Source organism: Podarcis filfolensis (assembly GCF_964270895.1).
Source record: "Podarcis filfolensis genome assembly, chromosome: 1".
Classification (NCBI taxonomy): Eukaryota; Metazoa; Chordata; class Lepidosauria; order Squamata; family Lacertidae; genus Podarcis; species Podarcis filfolensis.
The window spans coordinates 116,112,732-116,137,393 of NC_139604.1; the positions used below are offsets into that span (position 1 = coordinate 116,112,732).

Sequence of the window (24,662 nt, forward strand, 5' to 3'; positions counted from 1 at the left end):
TCCAATGCTCTGACCACTACACTACACGGGATTTCTTGCTCCTGTGACTCCACAAAAATACCCTGTGCATTGATGGTGCTCTTTTGCCTTAGTAATGACATATACCAGAACAGAATTCTTCTGAATAGGAACCGTCCAATTACCTGTAGCCTCTGCAGCCGGGCTTCTTTGCTCGCCAGGTCAGGCAATGGTTCCTTCTCTGCCTCCAACTTGGCTCTGATAGCAGACAATTTCTTATGCAAAGGCTTGAAAACCGCATCAAAGTCTTTATGCTGAGACACCAAAGCCTAACCAAAGAGAGAGAAGATGGTTTTTTTATTTCACACAGTTTGGCATGATTGTCTTCCGCTACTTACTCTGCCAGACTCACATGAAGGCATACAAGTGTATCAAATAACAAGAGGACTCATGGTCCCAAAACGCAGAATTCATCCCGTGGCCTAAGAGCAAAGTCCATAGAAGCGTCTCACCTGCAACCTGATTTTGCTCTGAAGCAGACTTTTGTGCAGGTGTTCCGTTTCCTTTGCGGCATCAGCTGCTTCCGCCAGGAGCGACTTTGCTCTCTCTGCCTCGAAAATGCTGCCCAGGAAATCTTTCTTCATCTGCAGCATCATGAGCTGCTCCTTAAAGCGGGAGCTTTCGGCCAGAAATGCCTACAGGGGAGAACACATTTTCACATGAATAATTTGTACCCTGCTTTCCAAAATAACACCAACCCCACCATTAAAGTCCAGCACATGTCAAAAATGCAGCAATGCACATGAAAATCTGAGAACCTAGCACATAAAAGCCTCCAGGAAATGAAACATTTTCAAAGCCCATCTGAAAACAGGAACAGGCTGGGCAAATCTCTCTGAAGAGAGAATTCCCCAGCTGCGGTGCCAACACCAAAAAGGCCCCGTGTCCTGTGTCCTTGCTTCCAAGTCCAATGGAATGTGATAGTGGATACCTTTGGTTTGGTATTTTATAACAACTGTTGCTATTCTTAGCTTGTTTTTAAAACTCCTAAGTTATTGCTTTAACTTACATGGGTTGCCACCGTGAGCTCACTGAGAAAAGGTGATAGTATAAATGTTCTCAATGGTGACTGGCCAGAAAGCAGAGCTCTCAGATCTCAATATCAGGGACTGGGTAGATTTGTACTAGTTGGGGTGAAAAAATGCTACTGGCTATGGAATCTATGTTCTGTCTCCAACCGTTGAAGGAAGCAGAATACCACTTTCTGGGAATCGCAAGTAGGGAGAGCACTGCTGCATACAGATTCTGCTTGCAGGTTTGGTTGGCCACTGCGAGAATAGGATGTTGGGAATCGATGGTCCTTTGGCCTGATCTGGTAGGGAATTTTTGCTCTTATGTGCACACACCAGTAACCTGGCCCCAGGCTGTTTAAGGTTTTAAATCTTCTATAGCTTTCAAACCGTGGCCTGGGATTCTTGGTTTGTTTATGAGAGATAGCTTGGTGAGAAGATCATAGCGATGGGAATTCTTCCCCAAAAGACAACTTGTCCACCTCTAACCACCTTCATGGTGACCCAGAAACCACAACTAATCCAGAATGCAGAAGCTAGACTGGTGACTAGGTGTGGCCACCGAGACCATATAACACTGGTCCTGAAAAACCTACATTGGCTCCCAGTACGTTTCCAAGCACAATTCAAAGTGTTGGTGCTGACCTTTAAAGACCTAAACGGCCTCGGCCCAGTATACCTGAAGGAGTATCTCCACCTCCATCATTCTGCCCGGACACTGAGGTCCAGCGCTGAGTGCCTTCTGATGGTTCCCTCACTGCGAGAAGTGAGGTCACAGGGAACCAGGCAGAGGGCCTTCTTGGTAGTGGCACCTGCCCTGTGGAACGCCCTCCCATCAGATATCAAGGAAATAAGCAACTATCGGACTTTTAGAAGACATCTAAAGGCAACCCTGTTTAGGGAAGTTTTTAATGTTTGATGTTGTATTGTGTTTTTAAAATTCTGTTGGGAGCTGCCCAGAGTGGCTGGGGAAACCCAGCCAGATGGGTGGGGCATAAATAAATAAATAAATTGTTGTTGTTGTTGTTGTTTGTTGTTTGTTGTTGTTGTTGTTGTTGTTGTTGTTGTTGTTGTTGTTGTTGTTGTTGTTGTTATTCCTCACTGATAGATTCTGCTGACTTGGGGAGAAAGGGAGCTGTGTTTCCATGCACAGAACTTAGGGCTCTTCGCTGCATCCAGATCTTATCATTACTGTCAGTAATGACAGCCATTACTGTGGGTTGAAAACAAACGGGGTTATTTTGCTGCACATTTTAATCATGGCCATTTATATTTTTATGTTTTAATGGGACTATTTCATTGTGCATTTTAATTATAGTGCGTTTTTAATTGTTCTGTATTTTAACAACATTGGGCAATTGGTTTTATGTTTCGCGAAATGGCTTGGGAGCCATCCGGGAATTAAGCAGCATGTAATTATTTAATAATAAATGTTGTTTCCTATAGTAACAGAGAAGCCTTCCTTTAACGGGGGCTGCCCAGTGGTTGCAGAAACATCAGTGTCATGTCTCCTTGTCAGCAAATTATTTGTGTGTGTGTGAACACAAACAGGTTCTGTGCTTGACCAAGTTTTAGGCTTTCAAGAACTGCAGAGAATCTTGTCACCTCTATCTGATGCAGAAAAGCATCTGTCAAGGCCGGGTCAGAGACATTCGCCGCAGTGTCCAGGAGCCTCTGAGCCGATGGCTTCCACAGCTGGAACTCTCTCACGGGGTTTTGAAAGCGTTGCCTCAGTTCCGTCTCAGTCTCGGTGCTCATTTTAAAGGTCTTCTGCTTCAGGCTGCAAAAACAGACATAGAACTACTGTTATGTACTCAGCTGAATAGGATCCAAAATGCAGCAATCTGATTGGTCCTAGAACAATAAGATTCAGAATGCAGCAGTCTGACTGGTCCACAGGAGCCACCCAATCCAGCTCCAGGTAGAAGTGAATCTGCAACCTGATTGGTCTACAGGAGAATCCCAGAACTAACCAATCACATGGGACCAATTGTGTAAATAATGTATATAAACAGACATTCTGGGGGAAATTCCATTCCTCCTCACCACTATGAGCTGAATAAAGAGCATGACATCCACTCTCGACTCTGAGTATATTTCAACTACGCTACAAAGCTGAAGGAGAGAGAGGGAGAGGGAGAGAGAGAGGGGGGGGGGAGAGAGAGAGAGGGAGAAAGGCCTGGCTTTTCCTTTACATTGGAAGCCAAATGGTCAATGCCCTCTGTGCTTTGCTTTTTTGACACAAGGCAGTTCAGTCTCTGCTTCATAATAAACCCATTTTCTTGCTTCCGGGCAGCTGCCTCTGCCACTCAGAGGAACAACAAAACCTTTTTTGTTTTATTTTTAAGATACCAAGATGCACATTCCTTCCTGGTGCACCTGCCGTGTGGAATTACCATAAGCGGGTCTGTGCAACTGGAACACAGATCACTTGAGTCAGACCACTGGTTCACCTACCACAGCATTGTCTACATGGAGAACAGCTGCATCAGGCCCATCGTCCTGTTCTCACAGCGGCCAACTAGATGCCTGTGGGAAGCCTGTAAGTGAGTGCAACAGCGCTCTGCCCACGTGCGATTCCCAGCAACAGGAATTCAGAAGGATAAAGCCTCTGGCAGTGGAGGCAGAGCACAACCATCATGGCTAGTACTGTCTGGCAGTGGCTCTCAAGGGTTACAGTAAGAGGTCCCTCCCAGCCCTGTCTGGAGATGCTGAAGATTGAATCCGGAATCTTCTGCATGCCTAGCAGGTGCTCCAGCACTGAGCTATGCCCCTTCCCCTCCGACCTAGACAGGCAGGAACCAGCAACGACTTCCCCAAATCAGAATCTCCTTGCTGCTTTACAAACACTTGGCAAAACACTTTTCTCTAGCTGGATGGAACCTGGCCAGATGCAGCTGCCAATCTTAATGGAGAAACATCTTTGGAGAAAACATCTCCTGGGTGTTAATTCTCCCTGAGAGAAACCTTTTGTTTTAGCTAAACTAGAGACAGTGAGGAGTTTTCATCTCACTTGACACCGCACAGCAACATTCTCATTTCCCTTTGTATACAATAAGAGGAGGTTGCCCTCAAACTAGTTTTGGAGGATGGGAGGCCCTGCGACAACTACCTTTGCTGTTCTTCTGCTTCTGCCCCTTAAGGATTTGCCACTTCCTGCAAAGCAGCGAGCTGGCAGCAATCTGTTTTTTCTGCGTTGGCAAACGTTGGGAGTTTTCTTTTTCCTTGCTACTCCTCATTGGAAAGCATCCCAGACTTGCTTCCTAAAATCTGAACTGCCTTCTTGAAACGACCCATTTAATAAAGACAAACCTCTTTCAGCTTGCCAGCGTGCTCTGCGCTTGACATAAGGAAGACAGCTTTTCAGACGCAAACAAAATTAACCGCGCCTTTGCAAGGCCGACGATCTTTCCTCCAAGTCTGGAAAGGTGTGGGCTATATGCTCGTCACTTCCTGATTCCAGTTAGCCTGGAAGTGCAAGTCTTTTGCCAAAGCTCAGGGGGAGAGGGAGAGGGAGAGGGAGAGGGAGAGGGAGAGAGGGGCTGGATTTCCTGCCTATCCCGACTGAATGTAAGTAGGAAACAGGAGGTTGCCTATTAGAAACTGGCAGGATAGGTGTACCCAAAAATCTACGATGGGAAAGAAATTAGCCCAGCAAAACTGGAGAGAAGGGCCATACTGTTACTGCTACCTCTGTACTGTCTGTCTTCAAGCACGGCAAACAAGGCACAGAACATTTCAAGATAAGGATTCAAAGTATAAATGGGCAGCCCTAACCTAGAGACTAACAGCACTAAAAGTGACCTACAGAGCAAGCTGGCTCGTAGGACAGATGTCACCCAGGCAAGAGGGGAAGTGGTTTTGCTCAACTTTCAAAGCAGACTGCCAACACCTGACATTCACAATAGACAGGAAGGAGGGCAGGATGCCATGCAAGGTAGCGAGAGGAGAAGCATCCTTCTTCCCACCCTCCCTTGCCACTGGAACAAATGATGTGATTTAAAACTGGCTGCCTACAGACTACTGAGCCAGGTTCAAGGCCTTAGTTTTAATTTGCAAAGCCCTGAACAACTTAGGTCCAGGTAGTTGTAGGGACTTTCTAAGCCCTTATATCTCAGCGCCATCGCTGAGATCCTCTGTAGGAGCTTCAGCCTCCCAAGGTTTTATTTATTAATTATAATTATTATTACTTTTTAAAATTGATATACCGCTTGATTATAGGGTGGAAAAATCCTCAATTGACACCAACACAAAACTGAGCCATTCAGCGTCATTGCCTATTTCTGTGGAAAACTCTTCCAGCAGAGATTCAGCAGGTGCTCTCTGCATTAACTTTAAAAGGTTGGTGGGGAAAAATTCCTTGCTGCCAGGCTTATACAGACAAGTAAGGTGTGGGGGGGTACATTTCCCACAATAGTCAGCTGGTGATCTGCTTTAATATTTGTGTGATTCCTATTATAGTTTAACCGCTTTGATATTTTAAAATGAAACGACAGTCTGTTTCGGCACTAATGGCAGGTGAGCTGGGTTAAGAAGCAGAAGATGGGAAGATACAATACCCTAAGTCAGACCACTGGTCTTTCCAGCTTCACATCGTCTACATTTACTGCCATTGGCTGTGCTGGATTTTAGACAGGGGTGTTTGTGAGTCTTTCTCACAACTAAATGCTGCTGATGTGCTCCAGCACCAGAACACTGATTAGTAAGTTTGGAAAAGACCAAAAAGCTTATTTAGGTCACATCCCAGGTATGTGGCAGAACCACCCAGTACTTCAAGGAAGGACCAGAGCTTAGTGAGAGAGCAATTTGCTTTGCAGGCCCAAGATTTCTTCCCTCGCATCTCCACACAGGGCTGAGAAGACCCTTTCCGAAATCCTGGTGAGGTGCTGCCATAAGACTTATATTATCCAATAAACATTTAAGGGTCAGCAGCAAAAGGAAGACTCTTAACACCAACACTTTCCCCATGTATCCAATAATGGGATCTCCCACTTGACCTCTTTCTGCTACAGAGATGGACACAAGGACAATGGTCCATCGACTATTGCATCCTGTTCTCACAGTGGCTGAGCAGATGCCTCTGAGAAGCCTGCAAGCTAGACATGAACGCAACATCACTCTGCCCACCTGTGAGTCTCAACAAGTGGTATTCAGAGGCAAGGCAGTGGAGATGGAGCATAGTGAATATATTGCGCTAGATGACCCAATGGACTGACTTGGTACAGCGTTGCTTTGCATGAATATCCCACCAAACAGAGCCAGATGTGAAATAGTGATCCAAGACATTTTGCTGCCTGGATAGAAGCCAAATGGTTCACCTCCCCCATCCTGTATACCTGAAGGAGCGTCTCCATCCCCATCATTCAGCCCAGACACTGAGATCCAGCACCGAGGGCCTTCTGGCAGTTCTCTCATTGCGAGAAATAAGGTTACAGGGAACCGGACAGAGGGCCTTCCCGGTAGTGGCACCCACCCTGTGGAACATCCTCCCTTCAGATGTGAAGGAAATAAGTAGCTATCCTATCTTTAAAAGACATCTGAAGGCAGCCCTGTTCAGGGAAGTTTTTAATATTTAACGCTGTATTGTTTTTAATACTTGATTGGGAGCCGCCCAGAGTGGCTGGGGAAATACCAACTCTTTTCAGGTATAGTTTATTTTCAACGGCTATTTGTTTCTGTCCTCCTCGTTCCCCCCAAATACCTTTGATATTCCCGTATTAGGCCTATCATGCTTTCGGAAAGTGCTTGGGTGTCTTGCGAAAACCTGAACAAATCCTTCAGCTGAGCCTTCAGTCTCTCAACCTTTGATTCCTCTGCTGCGAGAGTTGCCTTTGCTGCCTTAAAACACAAAGGTATTATGATTTAAAATGCACACACACACATCAAATCAATTTATCTTACTGGGCACATTTGCATATATTTTTATGCTGCACTTATCTAGAAAAAGGCAATTTTCTTGTTCCAGATTGCTTCCCTATTGCTCTTAAAATTCCCTGAGCAAAACAAGTTTGCATACTTCAATCACATGGGCATGTATAAGTGTAGATAAGAAAGCCCGGCAGGATAATACAGACTTAACAATTTCCTTGTTCCCTGTCTGTCCCTGACAAAATAATCACTCACCATGAATTTTCTCCACAGAGTGATTAAGTCTTCGTCGCCTCTCACTCTGTCATCTGATTCAAAGGTGCTTCCTAATCTCTTCAGGCTTTTACGGAAGTCCTGGACCTCACCTTCCAAGAGCCTGGCTTGCGAATGATAGGCGTTTTCAGATTTAAGGCTCTTCAGCAGCCTCTCTTCTTCCTCAGCGCTGACCACCTTCAGCTTCTCCAGGGCTTTCTTCAGATCCTCAAGCTCCTCTTTCAACTTCTCGGCTCCCAGCGGGGAGGTGTTCTGCATCACACCTGTAGACTGAGCTTCAAGATGTCGCCATTTCTTTTCCCCACTCTTCACATCTTTGGCAATGTCCTACAGGAGAAAGGGGTTCAGAAAGAGTTACACAGAGGACAAGGTTGCTACTATGACATCCCAGGACTAGTTGGACTAGATGAACCTTGGGGTTGCTTCCAACTCTACAATTCTACTACTACTACTCAGGTACATAGGAAACTGCATCGTTCTGAGCCTGACCCATTGGCCCATCCAGCTCAGAACTTTCTGTCTGTGGATCTCCAGGGTTTCAGGCAGGAGTCCCTACCTGAAGAAGCCAGGATTGAACCCAGGACCTTCTGCATGCAAGGCTCTACCCACTGAGCTATGGCCCTTCCCCAAATAATGCTAATAAATATTTCGTTTTAAATGCTCTTCCTCCCAGAGTTGTCAATTTCCAATTTTTAAAAAATACCTAGAGCACTTCCAGGTTGTTGCTATTTTTTGGCTGTGATTCAATCGCATACCAGCAAATTCAGGTTGTGCAAGTACAGCTGACCGAGAAGTCTTGTGCAACAAACCCGCTTCCCCAAAACCTTGGACGTTTTGCTCTGAGGAAAGTGTGGGATAATGCTTGCTTTGATGCAACACCACCTAACCTGCCCGCAAACAAACCAGAAGGGGTGCTCGTTACATAGTCAGCTTTGTCTTATCTCCCTGCAAGCAAATCAGGATGAATGCCCAATGAGCAGGTTATGTGGAAGAACACCAAGTCAGTGGTCAGAGCAAGGGACAGGTCAGTGGGTGGAGCCAACGTGGGATTTAAGTGGCCAGAGGCAGGGCCTGGTGTATTTCTGTCTGATGGGCCCGGGTGGGCTTACTTAGAGGCAAGGAGTTGTGTTCTGAGCAGTAACATGTGACCAAGTCAGACCGCCATTTTTATTTCCCAGAATGCCCCCAGTGTAGCACGGCTCCAGGACATTGCAGGAAATTAAAATGTCAGCCACACCCAGGCACCTGGCTGCTTGGAGCACTGGGCCAATATATACTGTATATATGGGGAGAGGTGCTCAGGAGTTAGGCTGTGCTGAATTGCTGAGGTACTGAGGCCCAGCTCCGAGGGACTTCTGGCGGATCCCTCACAGTGAGAAGTTAGGCTACAGGGAACCAGGCAGAGGGCTTTCTCTGTGCCCTCCCTGGGGAATGTCAAGGAGATAAAGAACTACACAACTTTTAGAATGCAGCTGAAGGCAGGCTTGTATTGGGAAGTTTTTAATGTTTGACGTTTTATTATGTTTTCATATGTGCTGCAAGCAGCCCAGAGCGGCTGGGGAAACCCAGCCAGATGGGTGAGGTAGTAGTAGTAGTAATGTTATAATAATAATAATAATAACAACAACAGTTGCTCAAGGATGCCACATGAAAATGCCTGTCCTGCACATTCTGGCACATTCAAGCGTTGAGGGCTCCAACACCGGCACAATATCTCTTCTTTTTTAAAAAAAAAATTCCTCACAACAACCATGTGAGGTAGACCAGGCAACTTCCCCTAGGCTGCCTTGTGAGCTTCAAAGCTGCAGAGGAATGGGGTCTTTGAAATGCAGGCTTCTGTTTGGGTGGAACACATGAGCTCTTTCAGAGCGTGCATTTCATACACCTGCTCATGGACGGACGAGGAAATAGGAGTAAAGCTTTCCGCTCACAACAAAAAGTCCCGACACCGTTCAAGTACCTGCAATGACTTAATTCTGTTCTCTGCTGGCGATTTTGCTTCTTGACTAAGGCAGGAGTTTAATCTCTCTGTCACCTGGGTCAGCCACAGCTGAAACTGGTCCACGTTGCTCTTATATCGCTCGTGTTCCTTTGTTATCTTTTCGAGCAGCTGCACTCTCCTCTGTGAAAAGAGAAACATCAGAAACGGGGAAAGCGAAAGTTATCTTTGTCCTCATACTTTGCATTTTTGAGAAACCCAGAACACAAAGAGCCTGTTCTTTTCCCTTTGCCCCTCCGTGTGCTCGTGCACACACACGCACACACCCGTCACTTGGATGCTTTTGGGGATTTTGAAACAGTCTGCTGTCTTCAGCTCAAGAACAAAACAGTGTGTCCCAGGCCTGATGATGCTGTAATTACCAAGCACTTAATTAAATGAATGCAAGGTTTTCAAGGGCCTTGTGAGGTCACAGTCTTTCATTCTCTAGAAAAGAAAAAGCGAGATAACAAAAGAAAGGCTTAGCATGCCAAAATCTATCTGCAAAACATCCATGCTGGATTTCCACATTTTATACCCACAATTTCAAAACGCTTCATCCGCGGAAAAAGAATGCACTTCAGTGCTGCTTACTTAGCTTTTGCACAATTTATTATGCAGATGAAGGCCACAGCCATCAGGGGGCCTGTGTGGGCCTTCAAATTTTCTACCCGTTTTTTGCTCATGAAAATGCAGTACAGTGGTACCTCGGGTTACATACGCTTCAGGTTACATACGCTTCAGGTTACAGATTCCGCTAACCCAGAAATAGTACCTCGGGTTAAGAACTTTGCTTCAGGATGAGAACAGAAATTGTGCTCCAGCGGCGCAGCGGCAGCGGGAGGCCCCATTAGCTAAAGTGGTGCTTCAGGTTAAGAACAGTTTGAGGTTAAGAACGGACCTCCGGAACGAATTAAGTACTTAACCTGAGGTACCACTGTACAAGGAAATCATTCTGCAAGCCTTTCTCTACCCAAGGGCTGTGGTTGGCTGGGGTTGTGCACTGGAACTTGTGAAGTTTCGGCATTAACTGTCCAACTGACTGCAGCTGCAACCTTGTGCCCGACGATAATTTCTTCCAAGTAATCCCGTAAACAGGCTTGGACTTGCACCTTTATTTCAGTGGGAGAGTTCCACTTGCCCTTAGTTTGCCCGTCAATGAAACCTAGGGCTTAGAAACACTTCCTCTTGCCATGCTCCTTTCCCACTTAGGGAAAACAGCTCTTTAGTGCGAAATCGGAGCAAATGGCCATTTGGGATTTCCCCAGATTGCCATTTGTTCCTATCTGTCGCTAAAGAGCAGGTTTTCCCTTGGAAAGCAGTGGAGCAAGGGGAAAAGATCTCAGACCCAGGCTTCCTAGGCATGACACAAGTGGAAGCGTGAATGCCTGTGCTTTTTTTTTCTGTGCTTGGTGCTTTATCGTGTTTTTAATATACTGTTGGGAGCTGCCTGGAATGGCTGGGGAAACCCAGCCAGATGGGCAGGGTATAAATAATAAATAATTGTTGTCGTTGTTGTTGCGTTATTCCAGCATTATCATATACAAAAGGGTCCTCCTTCGACAGGCCTTTTAAGAAGAGAACTTTTATCCCAGTTTCCATCTATATTGCAACTATTTTTAACTGGTTTTTTAATTATAAATATATGGAATTGTTTTCAAACATTTGTATTACTTTACATAATGGGATTGTGTGTTTTTTAAAATTGTTTTATATACAGAACTGGTTTTATATGTTTTTCCACTTTTCCTGTTTTATGGTTGTAACTGCTTTGTTTTATAATTGTTTCATATTTTATAACAGCCACAGCAACAACATATTGTACGTTTGCCACCCACCCTCTTCCCACAACTCACCTTGCTTCCCCTCCAACATTATACAATGCACATTCTTTTGCAATCCAAGAAAATCTTTATTAAAATTTTTTTCAAACAACAACAGCAATTTTATTATTTGTACCCGCCCATCTGACTGCATTGCCCCAGCCACTCTGGGCGGCTTTCAACAAAATATAAAAGCACAGTAAAACATCAAACGTTTAAAAACTTCCCTATACAGAGCTGCCTTCAGATGTCCTCTAAAAGATGTCTTCTATTTCATTGTTGTAGCCTTATGGTAAAAGTTGAGTGAGAAATCAAATAAATAAATAGGCCGTCTTTTGAAATGTTGTGACACATGGATGTTGAAAAACAATAGATCAAGGTTGTTTCTGAGACCTGACTTGCTCCTTATCTCATTTTTCAGGATTAGATTTTCTGGTGCATTTCTGTAACCATGAGAACAGGTTACTTAGAAAGAAAGAAAAAGCGAATGAAGGTTGCATGTTTATCTTTTTAATCAGTTGGCCTTTTTGGCCTGGCTCTGCTATAATTTATAACTATTGCAATTTCTCAAGGCTTTTGAAAGCTTAGCTACTTATGCACATCTATCAAGAGGATCCAGACTATGGTATTTCTTGTGGAACCAACCGAAAGGTCATTGTCAGGCACACAAGTTGAGAGTTAAAATGTTACGACTGCGTTATTTGTGTTTAGTGTTTCAGGGACCCAACCTTTTGTCTGGAACATTGTGTACAAAAAGAGATGGTAAAAGTAATCAGTGCAAAGTGATGCCAAATGAAATTCCAGGTTGTTGTTGCTGCTTCCCTCACCTGAACCATGACAAAACCCAAACTTACCAGTTGGATTGCAGTGAGGCATATGTTTATTTGCACTATCCTGCATGAAATAAGCATTTCATGGGCCTTGTGGGATTGCCCAGAAGCCTCTGCACTTTCATGAGGCTTCTTGGGAAGGTGGGACTTCCTCAAAGTGGGGGTTCCTGCCATAAGACCTGCTTTACAACCCCCCCCCGGTCAGATCCCTTGCTGGGAATTTGGTTGGTCACTGGTTGACAGGGCTAGAAAGGAATTTTGCTCACGCCAAACTGGCATGCAGTTGTGAGCTTTTCACTTTCCCCCTCAGCAGGAGCTCTGTAGGGACATTCGACAAAAAAAATAAAAAATCTGTTTCTTATCATAACTGTGGAGGCACCAGGTAGTGGGTGGGATCTTGCAGGCAGTGCATTAGACAGCTGTAGCTTGAATGTATGGTGGGGATGGCTTTGTACTGCTCAGCCAAGCTGGCCAGTGAAACTCACATACTTGGCCTGCGCCACAGTGGAAACCTTGTGCTGGAAACGTCCAGGAGGGGACCCCAGCAAATCAGCTGGGGTGGATCATCAGGAAGCCGGTCATTATTCCTGCCCATGCCTAGACAACCCTGTATATTGCTGTCGCCAATAAAACTGTGTCCAGTTTTCACGCACAACTGCACTCCACATTTCAAGCATCATCATACTACTTTAAGCAGCCATGGTGCCCCCCAAAGAATCCTGGGAAGTGTAGTTTGTTCTGGGTGCTGAGAGTCGTTAGGACAGCCCTGTTTCCCACAAAGAACTACAATTCCCGTAACTCATTGGAAAGAGGGATTGATAGTTAAACCCAATGCTTTTTTTTCTTAAAAAATTGTTTAGGGGTGCTCTCGTTTTCCTACTCATATTGAAAGACTACCCCTCAATGAGGCCAAACTTAGATTCACAAAATGTTTAGGGGTATGTGTACCCCTGCTTCCCCCCAGAAAAAAGCACCCATTAAACCACTCTGGGAACTATAGCTCTGTGAGAGGAATGGGAGTCTCCTAACAAACCTCAACACCCTACAGTTCCCAGGATGCTTTGGGAGAAGGCATGCCTGTTTAAAGTGGTATGATACTGATTTAAATGTACAGTGCAGATGGGGTATCAATCTCCCATTTGCAGTGGCGTAGCGTGGGTTGTCAGCACCCGGGGCAAGGCAAGTAATTTGCGCCCCCTAACCCTAACCCCCAGATGTTGCGCCCGGTGCGGCCGGCCCCCCCTACACCCCCCACGCTACGCCACTGCCTATTTGTTCCACTCCTGGGATGAGGCCCACACATACATGGATGCAATTGTAGAGTCCCAGGCCAGCCAACCAGAGCTAGATGCAGAAGGCATGCACTTAGAATTAAAAAACCATGGACCCGGGGATTTGATCTGAGCACCAGAACTGAACAGAGCTCACAACCCTTTTGCACAAAAATCCATTCCTGGTTCCTTCATTTCGGCAGAATAATTTAGGACGCAGGAGTCATTTTCTTGCTGCTATTGTTAAGCAACTGGTAGTCAGAAATCCCTACTGATCTCCTGCAAATCATCCAGGCTTTCTGCCCATTTCCAGTTACCGCCCTCATTGATCATTCTGTTGGCCTCAGTCAGGAATGTACCAACTAACTGCTATGAGACCAGGTTCAAGTTACACAGAGAAAACACCAGCGATGCTTCCCACTAACCTACACTGCAGTAAAGTAGTGAAATATTCCTTTTCAGCTAAGACAGGATGTCCCCTGAGTGGTTATTTACATTATTTCAAGAGTGAATTGCCAATAAACCTTTTAGGCCATTTCTGGCTCAACTGAATGGAAAAGAAACTGGCAGGAAACTCGTAAAGTTGTGTTTCAGTAGTTATAGTTCTTTTTGTTTCTTTTTTTAAAAAATTAAGGAGAATGCAGCCAGGAAGAGTGAGAATACTTTTTTGGCACAAAATGGGAACATTAGTTTGCTCCCAGTGGTGAGCAAGTGAAACTCTTTGAGTAAAAACTCAATAATAATAATAATATTATAATAATTTATTATTTGTACCCCGCCCATCTGGCTGGGTTTCCCCAGCCACTCTGGGCGGCTTCCATAGAAACCAAAAATACACTAAAATATCACAGATTAAAAACTTCCCTGAACTTAAGATGTCTTCTGAATGTCAGGTAGTTATTTATCGCTTTGACATCTGATGGGAGGGCATTCCACAGGGCAGGCGCCACTACCGAGAAGGCCCTCTGCCTGGTTCCCTGTAGCTTTGCTTCTCGCAATGAGGGAACCGCCAGAAGGCCCTCGGCCCAGTTTAGGAGAGAGAGGGATTGGGAGTTCAATTGGGAACCAAAAGTGTCACTATAACTTCACTGAGCATGTGGCCCCTTGGCTGGACCAACATTAGACTTCCTGTTGTGCCTACTGAACTGGAGATTATTATTTCAGAAAGTTTTTAATGCGTGGTGTTTTGCTGTGTTTTTATTATGTTATTATGTTGGAAGCCACCCAGAGCGGCTGTGGCAACCCAGTCAGATGGGCAGGTTATAAGTAATATTGTTGTTATTATCACTTGTGCTTTAATATTCTGCCTTTTCCCACCATTAGTTCCCTCCTTACCTGTGCTTCATCCTTGACGTCTGCGTATTCCTCTTTCATCTTCTGCTGGGTGTCCTCATCAACACTTGGGTCCCCAATCCTGTTGTAGAGGGAAGAGGCTTCTTCCAGCAGCCGTTCCAACAGGGCTGACTGGTTTAGAACATCGTTCAGCAGGACCTGGGCATGGCTGAGCTGCCACTCTTTCTCCTTCAGGCCAAGCTGCAGCTCTATGTCAGGCTCCAAAGTCACCTTCATGTTGTGAATCCATACGTAAAATTCATCTTGGGCTTTCAGGTATTCACTCCAGTGTAGCCACACCCACTCGATACGGCTGCAAAAGGATAAATAGAGAGTTGGGTTATGGGAGCGATGGACCTCTTCCAGAGCAGTTGGCCATGTTTCCTTCCCATACTGCTGTTGTCACTATGGTTGGTCTCCACCCCCATCGTTCAGCCCGGACACTGAGGTCCAGCTCCGAGGGCCTTCTGGCGGTTCCCTCACTGCAAGAAGTAAGGTTGCAGGGAACCAGGTAGAGGGCCTTCTCAGTAGTGGCGCCTGCCCTGTGGGACACCCTCCCATCAGATGTCAGGAAATAAACAACTATCTCACTTTTAGAAGACACCTGAAGGCAGCCCTGTTTAGGGAAGTTTTTAATGTTTGATGTTTTAATCGTGTTTTTAATATTCTGTTGGGAGCTGCCCAGAGTGGCTGGGGAAACCCAGCCAGCCAGATGGGCGGGGGTATAAATAAATTATTATTATTATTATTAGTCCTTCAGCCCCAGTGGGGAACCTCCAGCCTGTGAGGTCTTCAGCACCAGGCTCTGTTTCATGGATCTCAGGGTTATAGTAAAACACAAGGTAGGGCCCACTAGCCTGGTCCACCTCTGCTAGTGCATCATGGAAGATAGAGCAAGCTTGTTTTCTCCTGTTCTGGAGGGTAGGACTCAAACCAATGGCTTCAAGTTACGAGAAAGGAGATTCTGACTCAACATCAGGAAAAGCTTTCTGACAAGAAGAGCTGTTCGACAGTGGAACGGTCTCCCTCGGGAGGCTGTGGACTCTCCTTCCTTGGAGGTTATTAAGCAGAGGTTGGATGGCCATCTGCTTTAGCTGAGATTCCTGCTTTGCAGGGGGTTGGACTGGATGACCCTAGGGTTCCCATTCATTTCTATGATTCTTACCACAGATAAAATGGTCTGTACATTTGCTATGAATGTGCTATAAGGGAGAACTAAATATTGTTGTGTCATAATAGTTTTGCTGGATATGGAGGACAACACAGTGTTCAAGGTAGGGTCTTCCCCTGGCTTAGAGGGGCTATATATTCCCCACAGCCAAACTAGGAGAACAAAAGCAGAGTCTGGGATGTCCTGGGAAAAATGACAGAGATGGTGGATCAAGTTTTCTACACAGAAGGTTCTGTGTTCAGTCCCTGGCATTTTCAGGCAGGTCCGAGAATCTCCCCTTGAATGAAACCCCAGGGAATGACTGTCAGGCAATGCAGACAACAATGAGCTATATAGACCAACAGTCTGACTTGGCGAATGGCACATTCCTACGGCTGGAATCTTACCTGTGGCAATGCGTAATGTAAATGGCTGTCTCTTCCCACATGGCTTTAATATCCTTTAGTTTGGATAATATCTCGTGTTTCTCCTCCTCGCCGGTGCACTGAAGGAGAGCGTCGGCCTTCATGAGAACCAAGTCCATCTTCAACCGGCCCTCAGGTTCCAAAGCACAGATTTTCTGTTAGGAAGAATCAAACATTAAAATTAAACCACAAATAGGTTTTTTTTTAAAGGGGACTTAGGAGCATTGCAAAACCCCATTCCACCTTTCGTGGGGAGACTAAGGGCCCTTAGAGAAAGCAGAAGCCAGGAGATCCAGGCTATGGGTCGTAAAACTATCAGGTTTAGGAAGGGTCTCTCAGCAGCCCTAAAGAACTGCTGAGATAGTTGCTCCTCAGGCCTGTGTGCCCTCAGGAAAGGCAGAGGAGGCGCTGCCTAAGTCATGGTGCTAGTGCCATCAGCCCCTGAAGGACGCCTTAGGCTATTTTGTACTATTTGTTTTGAAAATTGTAAACCACCTTGCGTGCGCCTTGGCAGGAAGTTGGTATATATAAATGCAATCAACCAACAAAATGAAAACAGTATTAAAAAATAAATCAATATCCAAGCAGGCCACAACCCTGTGGCAGGCTTCCAGGGAGCTGGCTGTTAATTGACTCGATCTAATAATTCTATGTACGAATCAGGCTTCCACAGCTTGATCCACAAATACAGTCGTACCTCTTGTTACGTTCGGTTCAGGTTACGTCTTTTCAGGTTGAGTCCCGTGGCGACCCAGAAGTAACGGAACGGGTTACTTCTGGGTTTTGCCTCTTGCGCATGCGCAGACACTCAGAATGACATCACGCGCATGCGCAGAAGAGGCGAATTGCGACCTGCACATGCACAGATGCGGGTTGCGTTCTGCTCATGATGCGAACGGGGCTCAGGAATGGATCCCGTTCGCAACCAGAGGTACCACTGTACAAGGGCACAAGGAAGCCAAATGATGTGGGGGGACCCCCCCCCCAAATTAATGCATGTAGGGTAGCAGAACTTTTGAGGTGAAGGCTGGGTATGCACTGTACATTTAAAGCACATTTAATATGCATGACTTCCCCCCCAAAGCATCATGGGAACCATGCTATGTTAAGGGCGCCAGGAATTGTAGCGCTGTGAGGGATAAACCACAATTCGCAGGATTCCTTGTGGGGAGGTGATGTGCTTTAAATGTAAGGTGTGCGTGCAACCTAAGGCCCCATCTGCACTATGCTTTTAAAGTCACTTTAAACAGCCATGGTTTCCACCAAAGAATTCTGGGAAGTGTAGTAGGGTGCTGTGAGTTGTTAGATCCCTGTTCCATTAACAGAGCTACAATTCCCAGAGGGACTTAACAATGAATCCCACTTCCCCGGGAACTCTGGGAATTGTAGTTCAGGAGAGGTAAGATGAGAGAATCAGAGTATATGAGGAGAGAAGGGAGCATGTGATCATTGCAGCACTTATCTGATAGCCACACCATGGGATGGCCATGATGTCTAAATTAAACCTTAGGTTGCATCTCCCCGTAAACCAGGGTGTGTTTCTATAGAACTAATTAAAATTCCCAGGAGCCAATCCCAGAATATAAACTGCACTAGGTAACAAAAGGAAGATCTATAAATAAACCTGAAGCCAGGTTTCAGAACTCATTAGTGCTCGCAGTAATGGGAAGGTGAATAGGTGTTCTTGAGAAAATCTGTTGCAATGATGACATTCTCGTTTTTCATGCTTTAAAAAAAATAAATCTCTGCTTTCCTTGGCTGAAGATTTCATTAACAGATTAATGGAACATAAATCATATAAATCAAGTATGACTATAAACTGCCCAGCTCAGAAACAGCAACTTTGGAGCCAAAGTTATTTAAAAAGCCAACAGCCAACGAGATTGAGACATTAGCAAGACTAATTTCTGTATGTAACGATGACTGCAGATATGAATTAACCATTAGCTAATTTAATCATTTAATAGGAGAAAAAGACAGGGCACAGGGGACTGGATTGTGATTAAATCAGAAGGATGTGCCATAGCCTTTTGCTTTCAGATGCCTGCAGCCAGGGCTTTTTTTTCAGCTGGAACTCACCAGAACTCAGTTCTGGCACCTCTCAGGGGGCAGCCATTGATATTATAAGAGAACATGGGAGGCACTCATGGCGAGTTCTGGCACCTCTTTTTCTAGAAAAATAGCACTGGGGAGCACATCTGGAGCAGGTCCTCGGACAAGGATCTCAATGTCAGGGCAGGTTCAGATGGTAATCACAGCAGTAACAATATTACATCTGAAAAAAATGTCTGAAGGAAATCATGTGTGTGTGTGTGTGTGTGTGTGTGTGTGTGTGTGTACCTCTGTGTCTCTTAGCCTGGCCTCCAGGGCAGACCTAGGTCCCTTGGTGTTGTCATTGATCCGCAGTCTCTCCTGAATGGTCTTCATCCAATCTACTGCCTTCTCCACGCTGCTGTCAAATTCATCCTGTGGCTGCTGGGTCATTGCATTAGATGAAACTACGGGAGAGAGAGGAGTTTGAACAAGCTTACTTTCCTGAGGCATTACTATAGCGCTGAACCACTTTGGACTAAGGCTACTCAATGGATTTCAGTCCTCTTTTTTTTTTTTTTTTAAGGCAAGCAACCTGCTGCATGTTTCCTGGACTGATATGCAAATCGGAACGCGGTTCAGTTCTCTGAATTCTGTGATGTAGCCATCTCCTTCAAAAAGGCATATTTGAAGAAACAAATGCATATAAAATGTGCATGGGGGGATACGTTAAAAAATAATGCACTTTTTGTGCAGCATTTAAAAAAAAACCTCGCACTTGTACAGTGGTACCTCGGGTTAAGTACTTAATTTGTTCTGGAGGTCCATTCTTAACCTGAAACTGTTCTTAACCTGGAGCACCACTTTAGCTAATGGGGCCTCCCGCTGCTGCCGCCGGAGCATGATTTCTGTTCTCATCCTGAAGCAAAGTTCTTAACCTGAAGCACTCTTTCTCGGTTAGCAGAGTCTGTAACCTGAAGCGTATGTAACCTGAAATGTATGTAACCCGAGGTACCACTGTATATAGAAACAGAATGGGACCGATTTACCAGTGAGAAATGGACATGAAATAGGCTGATTGTTTCATCTCTGCTTGGGACACTGTGGTATGTGGATGGGGTGAATTAAAAACCAATAAGCACTACATAGGTACTTCCAGTTCCTTGCTCTTTGCTGATTCCAAAACAGGATTTCTTTAGCTTCTCCTCAAGTGTGCAAATGTGCCAATTATCTGCACCATCTGTGCACCTCCATACCTGGGGAAAATGCTTTCTGCTCATGCCAAATCTGGTATGCCATTTTGAACCAGGGCCATGTCTGGACCAAGTTCACATGCAAATCAACACTGCACCTCTGAATACCAGTTGCAAACTGCAGGCAGGTGAAATTGCTGTTTTGCTCATGTCCAAGCTTGCAGGCTACCCATGGGCTTCTGGCCAGCCACTGTGAGATTAGGATGCTGGACTTTTGGGCTATTGGCCAGATCCAGCAGGGCTTGCCTCATGCTCTTATGCCTTCTCTCTGCTCGGCTGGCATGCCCCAAACTTTCAGTTGTGAGGCTTCATTACAACAAACGTCCTCTGGGCACGTAAAGCTTTCAAACCTGTCACACAAGGTGAAACTTGCCTTCAAGTGGGCAGGGTTCATCTAGGGACAGGGTATATTTCCTCATAGTGAAGAACAAAGGGAAATAGTTTTGAGTGGTGTATACAGAACCTGCCTCCAAAAAGCCTCCACACGGATGGGAATCTGCAATTGCCCAAGCTTCACTGTGTCAGCTGAAGAATTTTACTGGGCCAGGGAGGTGATCAATGCCTGTTTACAAGAGGGGGTGGTCCCTGCCTGTTTGAAGGAGGCAGTGGTAAAACCACTCCTTAAGAAACCTTTCCTGGAATCAGAAAACCTAACTAACTACCAGCCAGTTACTAATCTCCCTTTCCTAAGCAAGGTTCTGGAGCGAATGGTCGCAGACCAGATCCGGGCGCTTTTGGAAGAAACTGATTTTCTGGATCCATTTCAATCGGGGTTTAGGGCCGGTTTTGGCACAGAAACTGCTTTGGTTGCCCCCAACATATTTGACTCTCTATTCGCCAGTGACAGTGACCATAACTACATTATGTCTAAGAAAAGCCCTACACAGCTGAGCCAAAATAAAGTTCAAAACTGGAAAAAAACAGAAAACAAAAAATGGCTATTTCTATCCAAATCTCTCTCCCCACCCTGAATTTTCAAAAAACTTTGTGTCCCTCCTTCCACAGAGGCCATGAAATATACTCAGAGTCGCAAAGTGATTTCATGCTCTTTATTCAGCTCATAGTGGTGAGGAGGAATGAATGTCCCCTCAAAGTATCTGCTTTATATACATTATTTACACAATGGGCTGCACATGATTGGCTAATTCCGGAATTCTACTGTAAGCCAATCAGGTTGTGGATTCACTTCTATCTGGAGCATGATTGGGTGGTTCCTGCCAACCAATCATACTGCTGCATTGTTCTAGGACCAATCAGACTGCTGCATTCTGAATCCTATTGTTCTAGTACCAATCAGACTGCTGCCTTTTGGATCCTATTGTTCTAGGACCAATCAGACTGCTGCAGTTTGGATCCTATTCAACTCAGTACATAACAGGCCAATATCTCTCTCTGGCACTAATTCTAAGCATTAGCTTCCTTCCAGAGACATTGACTGTCTATTAAGGACTATTAATCAGTAATCTCCCTAATGATGGAAAGCCAGCAGCCTCCGCAATACCTTTGACTGCCTGAGCAAGGGATTCTTAAGCATTTTTATCTTGCAAACAGACAAGCGGGGGTGGCTGATAGCTGATCACCTAATTGGCGGTGACAGTGAGCCCCCCACCCCCACCCCATGAACTTGGCACTGTTTGCGAACCCAGCTTGCAGAAGAACGGCTGGGAGCTCACTTTCAGCTCCCAAATGGTCCTTTGGAGCCACATTCCTCACTGTGCCTCACCTGACACCACACATGATGTCAGGTCCAGAGCAGGTGAAATAGCCTTGCAGGCAAAGTTTGGCTTGTATTGGGCCTAGTTAAGGCCACTGAGCTGGATGTTCTCTGTGCCTGCTATAAGATGGTTGGTTACAGAGGGAAGGTAACAAGAAATGCAACAAGAAAAGGCTTTGAGAAAAGTAAACACTGTCCTGATCAACAGAGAAGTGAAATTCCATCAAATTTAGAACTACCATCATCACTTCATTTTGTGATGTCTTTAAATGATTGCAAAATCTCTTTGTTAATTCAGCAGTTTCTCCTGACAGTAAAGACATCGGGGAGGAAGACTCAAGTCTGAGGCCTAATCCCAGTCTCTGCCACAGGTACTACCTCAGTTACCTTCTGTCTAAGCCCCACTATTCAAGCATGTTTGTTTGCTTGCTTTTCTTTATCTATTTATACCTTGCCTTTTTACACCGCAATCCTAGAATCCAAGAATTGTAGCGTTGGAAGGGACAACAGGGGTCATCTAGTCCAACCCCCTTTAATGCAGGAATCTTTTGCCCTATGTGGGGCTTGAACCCATGGCTCAGAGATTCTGAGTCTCATGCTCTACCAACTGAGCTATTCACAGTCCTTACGGGACTCAAGGTGGCATACAGATAAGAATAAGGACCACTAAAAACATAGAAAAAGTAACCATTAAAAAGAAACAATTAAACACTGATAGAATTAAAGCAGTATACATAAATATATTAACACCATACCAAGCATTACAATGAAAACAGCACACCAGCTCTTTCATTAAAAGTGGTCAGCTTCCCAAAGCATGTTGGAACAAGAAGGTTTTCACCTGCCAGTGGAAAGACAGCAAGAAGTGAGCCAGTCTAGCTTTCCTAAGGAGGGAGTTCAAAATCTGGGAGCCACCACCGAAAAGACTCTGGACAGTTGTAAGTACAACTGTTCATAGGATCTGTATAAGGCCTTAAAGATAAAGACCTGGGACCAGATCTAGATTCACATTTGAGGGTGCACTGGGCAAAGGTTCCGCTGTCCCTTTGCCTATCAGCGGCCCCTGTCAGGCTTATCTGGCTGTGGAAGCAGAGTGCCCAGCAGCACTGCAGAGCTGGGGCTATAAACTCTTTTTAATTTCCCAGAATGCATCAGCAACAGGCCTTGGCAGATGTGAAAGCATCCCAGATGCAGCTGTCAGCAGGGCACACGGGAGCTTAATGTAATTATCTGTGCTTGTTTCACTTCCCAGTTACTCTATATACAACAGCCGTTAAAAAGAGAAGAGAATAACGAGTAATCTGTTTGGCTTTCTACTTCATGTTTTGGGTTTGTCCTTCTTCCCCCTGTCTCAAAGTGCCCTATTTTTAACTGTGTGAATATACTGCTCAGACAGACACACATTTTAAGTATGCCCCCCCCCTCGGTTGGCTTTTCCTTTCTGAGAAAAACAGAGATCTTATCAGAGATGTTTCCCCCTTCCCCCATACAGTGGTTCTCAATCTGTGGATTCTCAGATGTTGTTGGACTGCAACTCCCATCAGCACTGAGCTCTGGCCTTGCTAGCTAGGGGTGATGGGAGTTATAGTTCAACAACATCTGGGGACCCACAGGTTGAGAAAGGCTGCCCCATCACAAAGCACCATGGGCCACCCCAATGCTTTCATCATCTCAAACACTAGATACTACAAAAATTATTGGAGAAGCACAAGCCCAGCCCAGAGGCCTACATTTTCAGTTAAGTGGCAACTTAATTTAAATGACTAATCTTAGCAAAGTGAACTGCAGGAACTAGCTACGAGCAATGACTGCATAGCTAGCCAAAAATTCGGGGCATTTCACAAACAAAAGCCTTATTTGCAATCCAGCCTATGATCCTGATTTGTGATCCTAGTCTGCAGGCAAGCTCTAACCATAGTTTACTGTTCAGACAAACTAGAAAACTATGGTCTGTCACAAACAAGGTTAGGAAATTGAGAATTATGGCATGCGGCCAGAGGAGGGGAGAATTTGGAATCTGTATGAGGGTCTGTGGTTCTTTGGAGCTTGTTCACATAAGGGCAAAACATCTCAATAGGCCAGGATATCAGGAGGTCAATTCTGCACAATATAGGGAATATATAGGCCCTTACAAGCTCACTGGAAGGACAGATTCAGAAGCTGAGGCTCCAGTACTTTGGCCACCGCATGAGAAGAGAAGACTCCCAGGAAAAGACCCTGATGTTAGGAAAGATTGAAGGCACAAGGAGAAGGGGACGACAGAGGACAAGATGGTTGGACAGTGTTCTCGAAGTCACCAACATGAGTTTGACCAAATTATGGGAGGCAGTGGAAGACAGGAATGCCTGGCGTGCTCTGGTCTAAACGATTAAACAACAGGCCCTTACAATGCTACCATTCTATGATTCAATAGTGCTGTCTCTGTTGCCTTTTTGGTGCTTATGGAATCTTTCCCTGTCTGCATCTGAACTGGAATTGTTTTAAAGGTTTTTAAAAATCATTTTACTGGGGGGGGGGGGGGACCCAGTCCAAATATGCATTATACAGTGGTACCTCGGGTTACATACGCTTCAGGTTACATACGCTTCAGGTTACAGACTCTGCTAACCCAGAAATAGTGCTTCAGGTTAAGAACTTTGCTTCAGGATGAGAACAGAAATCGTGCTCCGGCGGCACAGCAGCAGCAGGAGGCCCTATTAGCTAAAGTGGGGCTTCAGGCTAAGAACAGTTTCAGGTTAAGTACGGACCTCCAGAATGAATTAAGTACTTAACCCAAGGTACCACTGTACAGTCATACCTTGGATGCCGAACGCCTTGGTACTCGGACGTTTTGGCTCCCAAACGTCGCAAACCCAGAAGTGATTGTTCTGGTTTGTGAACTATTTTTGGAAGCCGAACTTCTGACGGGGCTTCTGCAGCTTCCAATTGGCTGCAGGAGCTTCCTGCAGCCAATTAGAAGCCGCACTTTGGTTTCCAAACGTTTTGGAAGTTGAACGGACTTCCGGAACGAATTCCATTCAACTTCCAAGGTATGACTGTACTCAGAAATTTTCTTTATTATCCAAGGCACTGCAAAATCCAGAGCAGTGCTTTCTTCTGTTTTACGTACACCATTTAATTATATTGACACTGGAACAAGTGATCCTTGAGAAGGTGCAGTGACACCTTCATTGTCAATATTTGTCATGCATTCCTGAGAACCTTGCAAAACGTCACTGCTGGTGTTCTGTGTATTTTGGGGAGTTATTTTTGTGTCTATTTTGTCTTATTACATAAGCGTAGAGGTGGATTTGTCTTGGGCTGCTCATTAGTGAAAGAGAAAGTAGACGTGAAGGGGCCGTTGGGTGTTTTAAGCATTTCAAATGGAAGACGTGCTCAACTGCATTGGCTGAAATTGTTTTGTCCACTGGCAGCACATTTACACTACAAACTTAAAGTGGTTTAAAAGTGGCTTTACTGACATGGCTCTACCATCTCACCCAAGGAGGGATGGATCAAGATCTTGCAGATCAAGAAAAGGTTGTCGCAGCAAAAACTTCAAAACTCTTGGCAACCAAGTATCTCAACAATGTCCTTAATTTTAAATTGCAGAATTTTTAAATTCTGATTGAGCATGGAGATATTATCTGCTTAGTGGTGTTTTTATGTTTATATTTTGTGCACACGTTGCACCAGCTGGCGTTTTA

At 45.2% G+C, this 24,662-nt stretch overlaps 1 protein-coding gene and 1 long non-coding RNA gene across 3 annotated transcripts in view; both read right to left on the reverse strand.

Moving 5' to 3' along the window:
- LOC310766856 overlaps positions 1-24,662 on the reverse strand; it is a 292,292-nt gene that overhangs the window by 40,626 nt on the left and 227,004 nt on the right. The window lies entirely within an intron of this gene.
- Positions 1-24,662, reverse strand: part of SYNE3 (spectrin repeat containing nuclear envelope family member 3) — a 92,500-nt gene that overhangs the window by 40,626 nt on the left and 27,212 nt on the right. For both annotated transcript variants that reach the window (XM_083611810.1, XM_083611811.1), the window contains exons 3-11: positions 18,319-18,476; positions 15,961-16,133; positions 14,407-14,716; positions 9,130-9,291; positions 7,152-7,496; positions 6,730-6,866; positions 2,634-2,808; positions 471-653; positions 144-287 (exon numbers count right to left, since the gene is read on the reverse strand). In XM_083611810.1, the coding sequence (XP_083467936.1) occupies positions 144-287; positions 471-653; positions 2,634-2,808; positions 6,730-6,866; positions 7,152-7,496; positions 9,130-9,291; positions 14,407-14,716; positions 15,961-16,133; positions 18,319-18,462 (1,773 nt within the window). In that variant the 5' untranslated portion in view covers positions 18,463-18,476. The remainder of the gene's footprint in view (positions 1-143; positions 288-470; positions 654-2,633; positions 2,809-6,729; positions 6,867-7,151; positions 7,497-9,129; positions 9,292-14,406; positions 14,717-15,960; positions 16,134-18,318; positions 18,477-24,662) is intronic.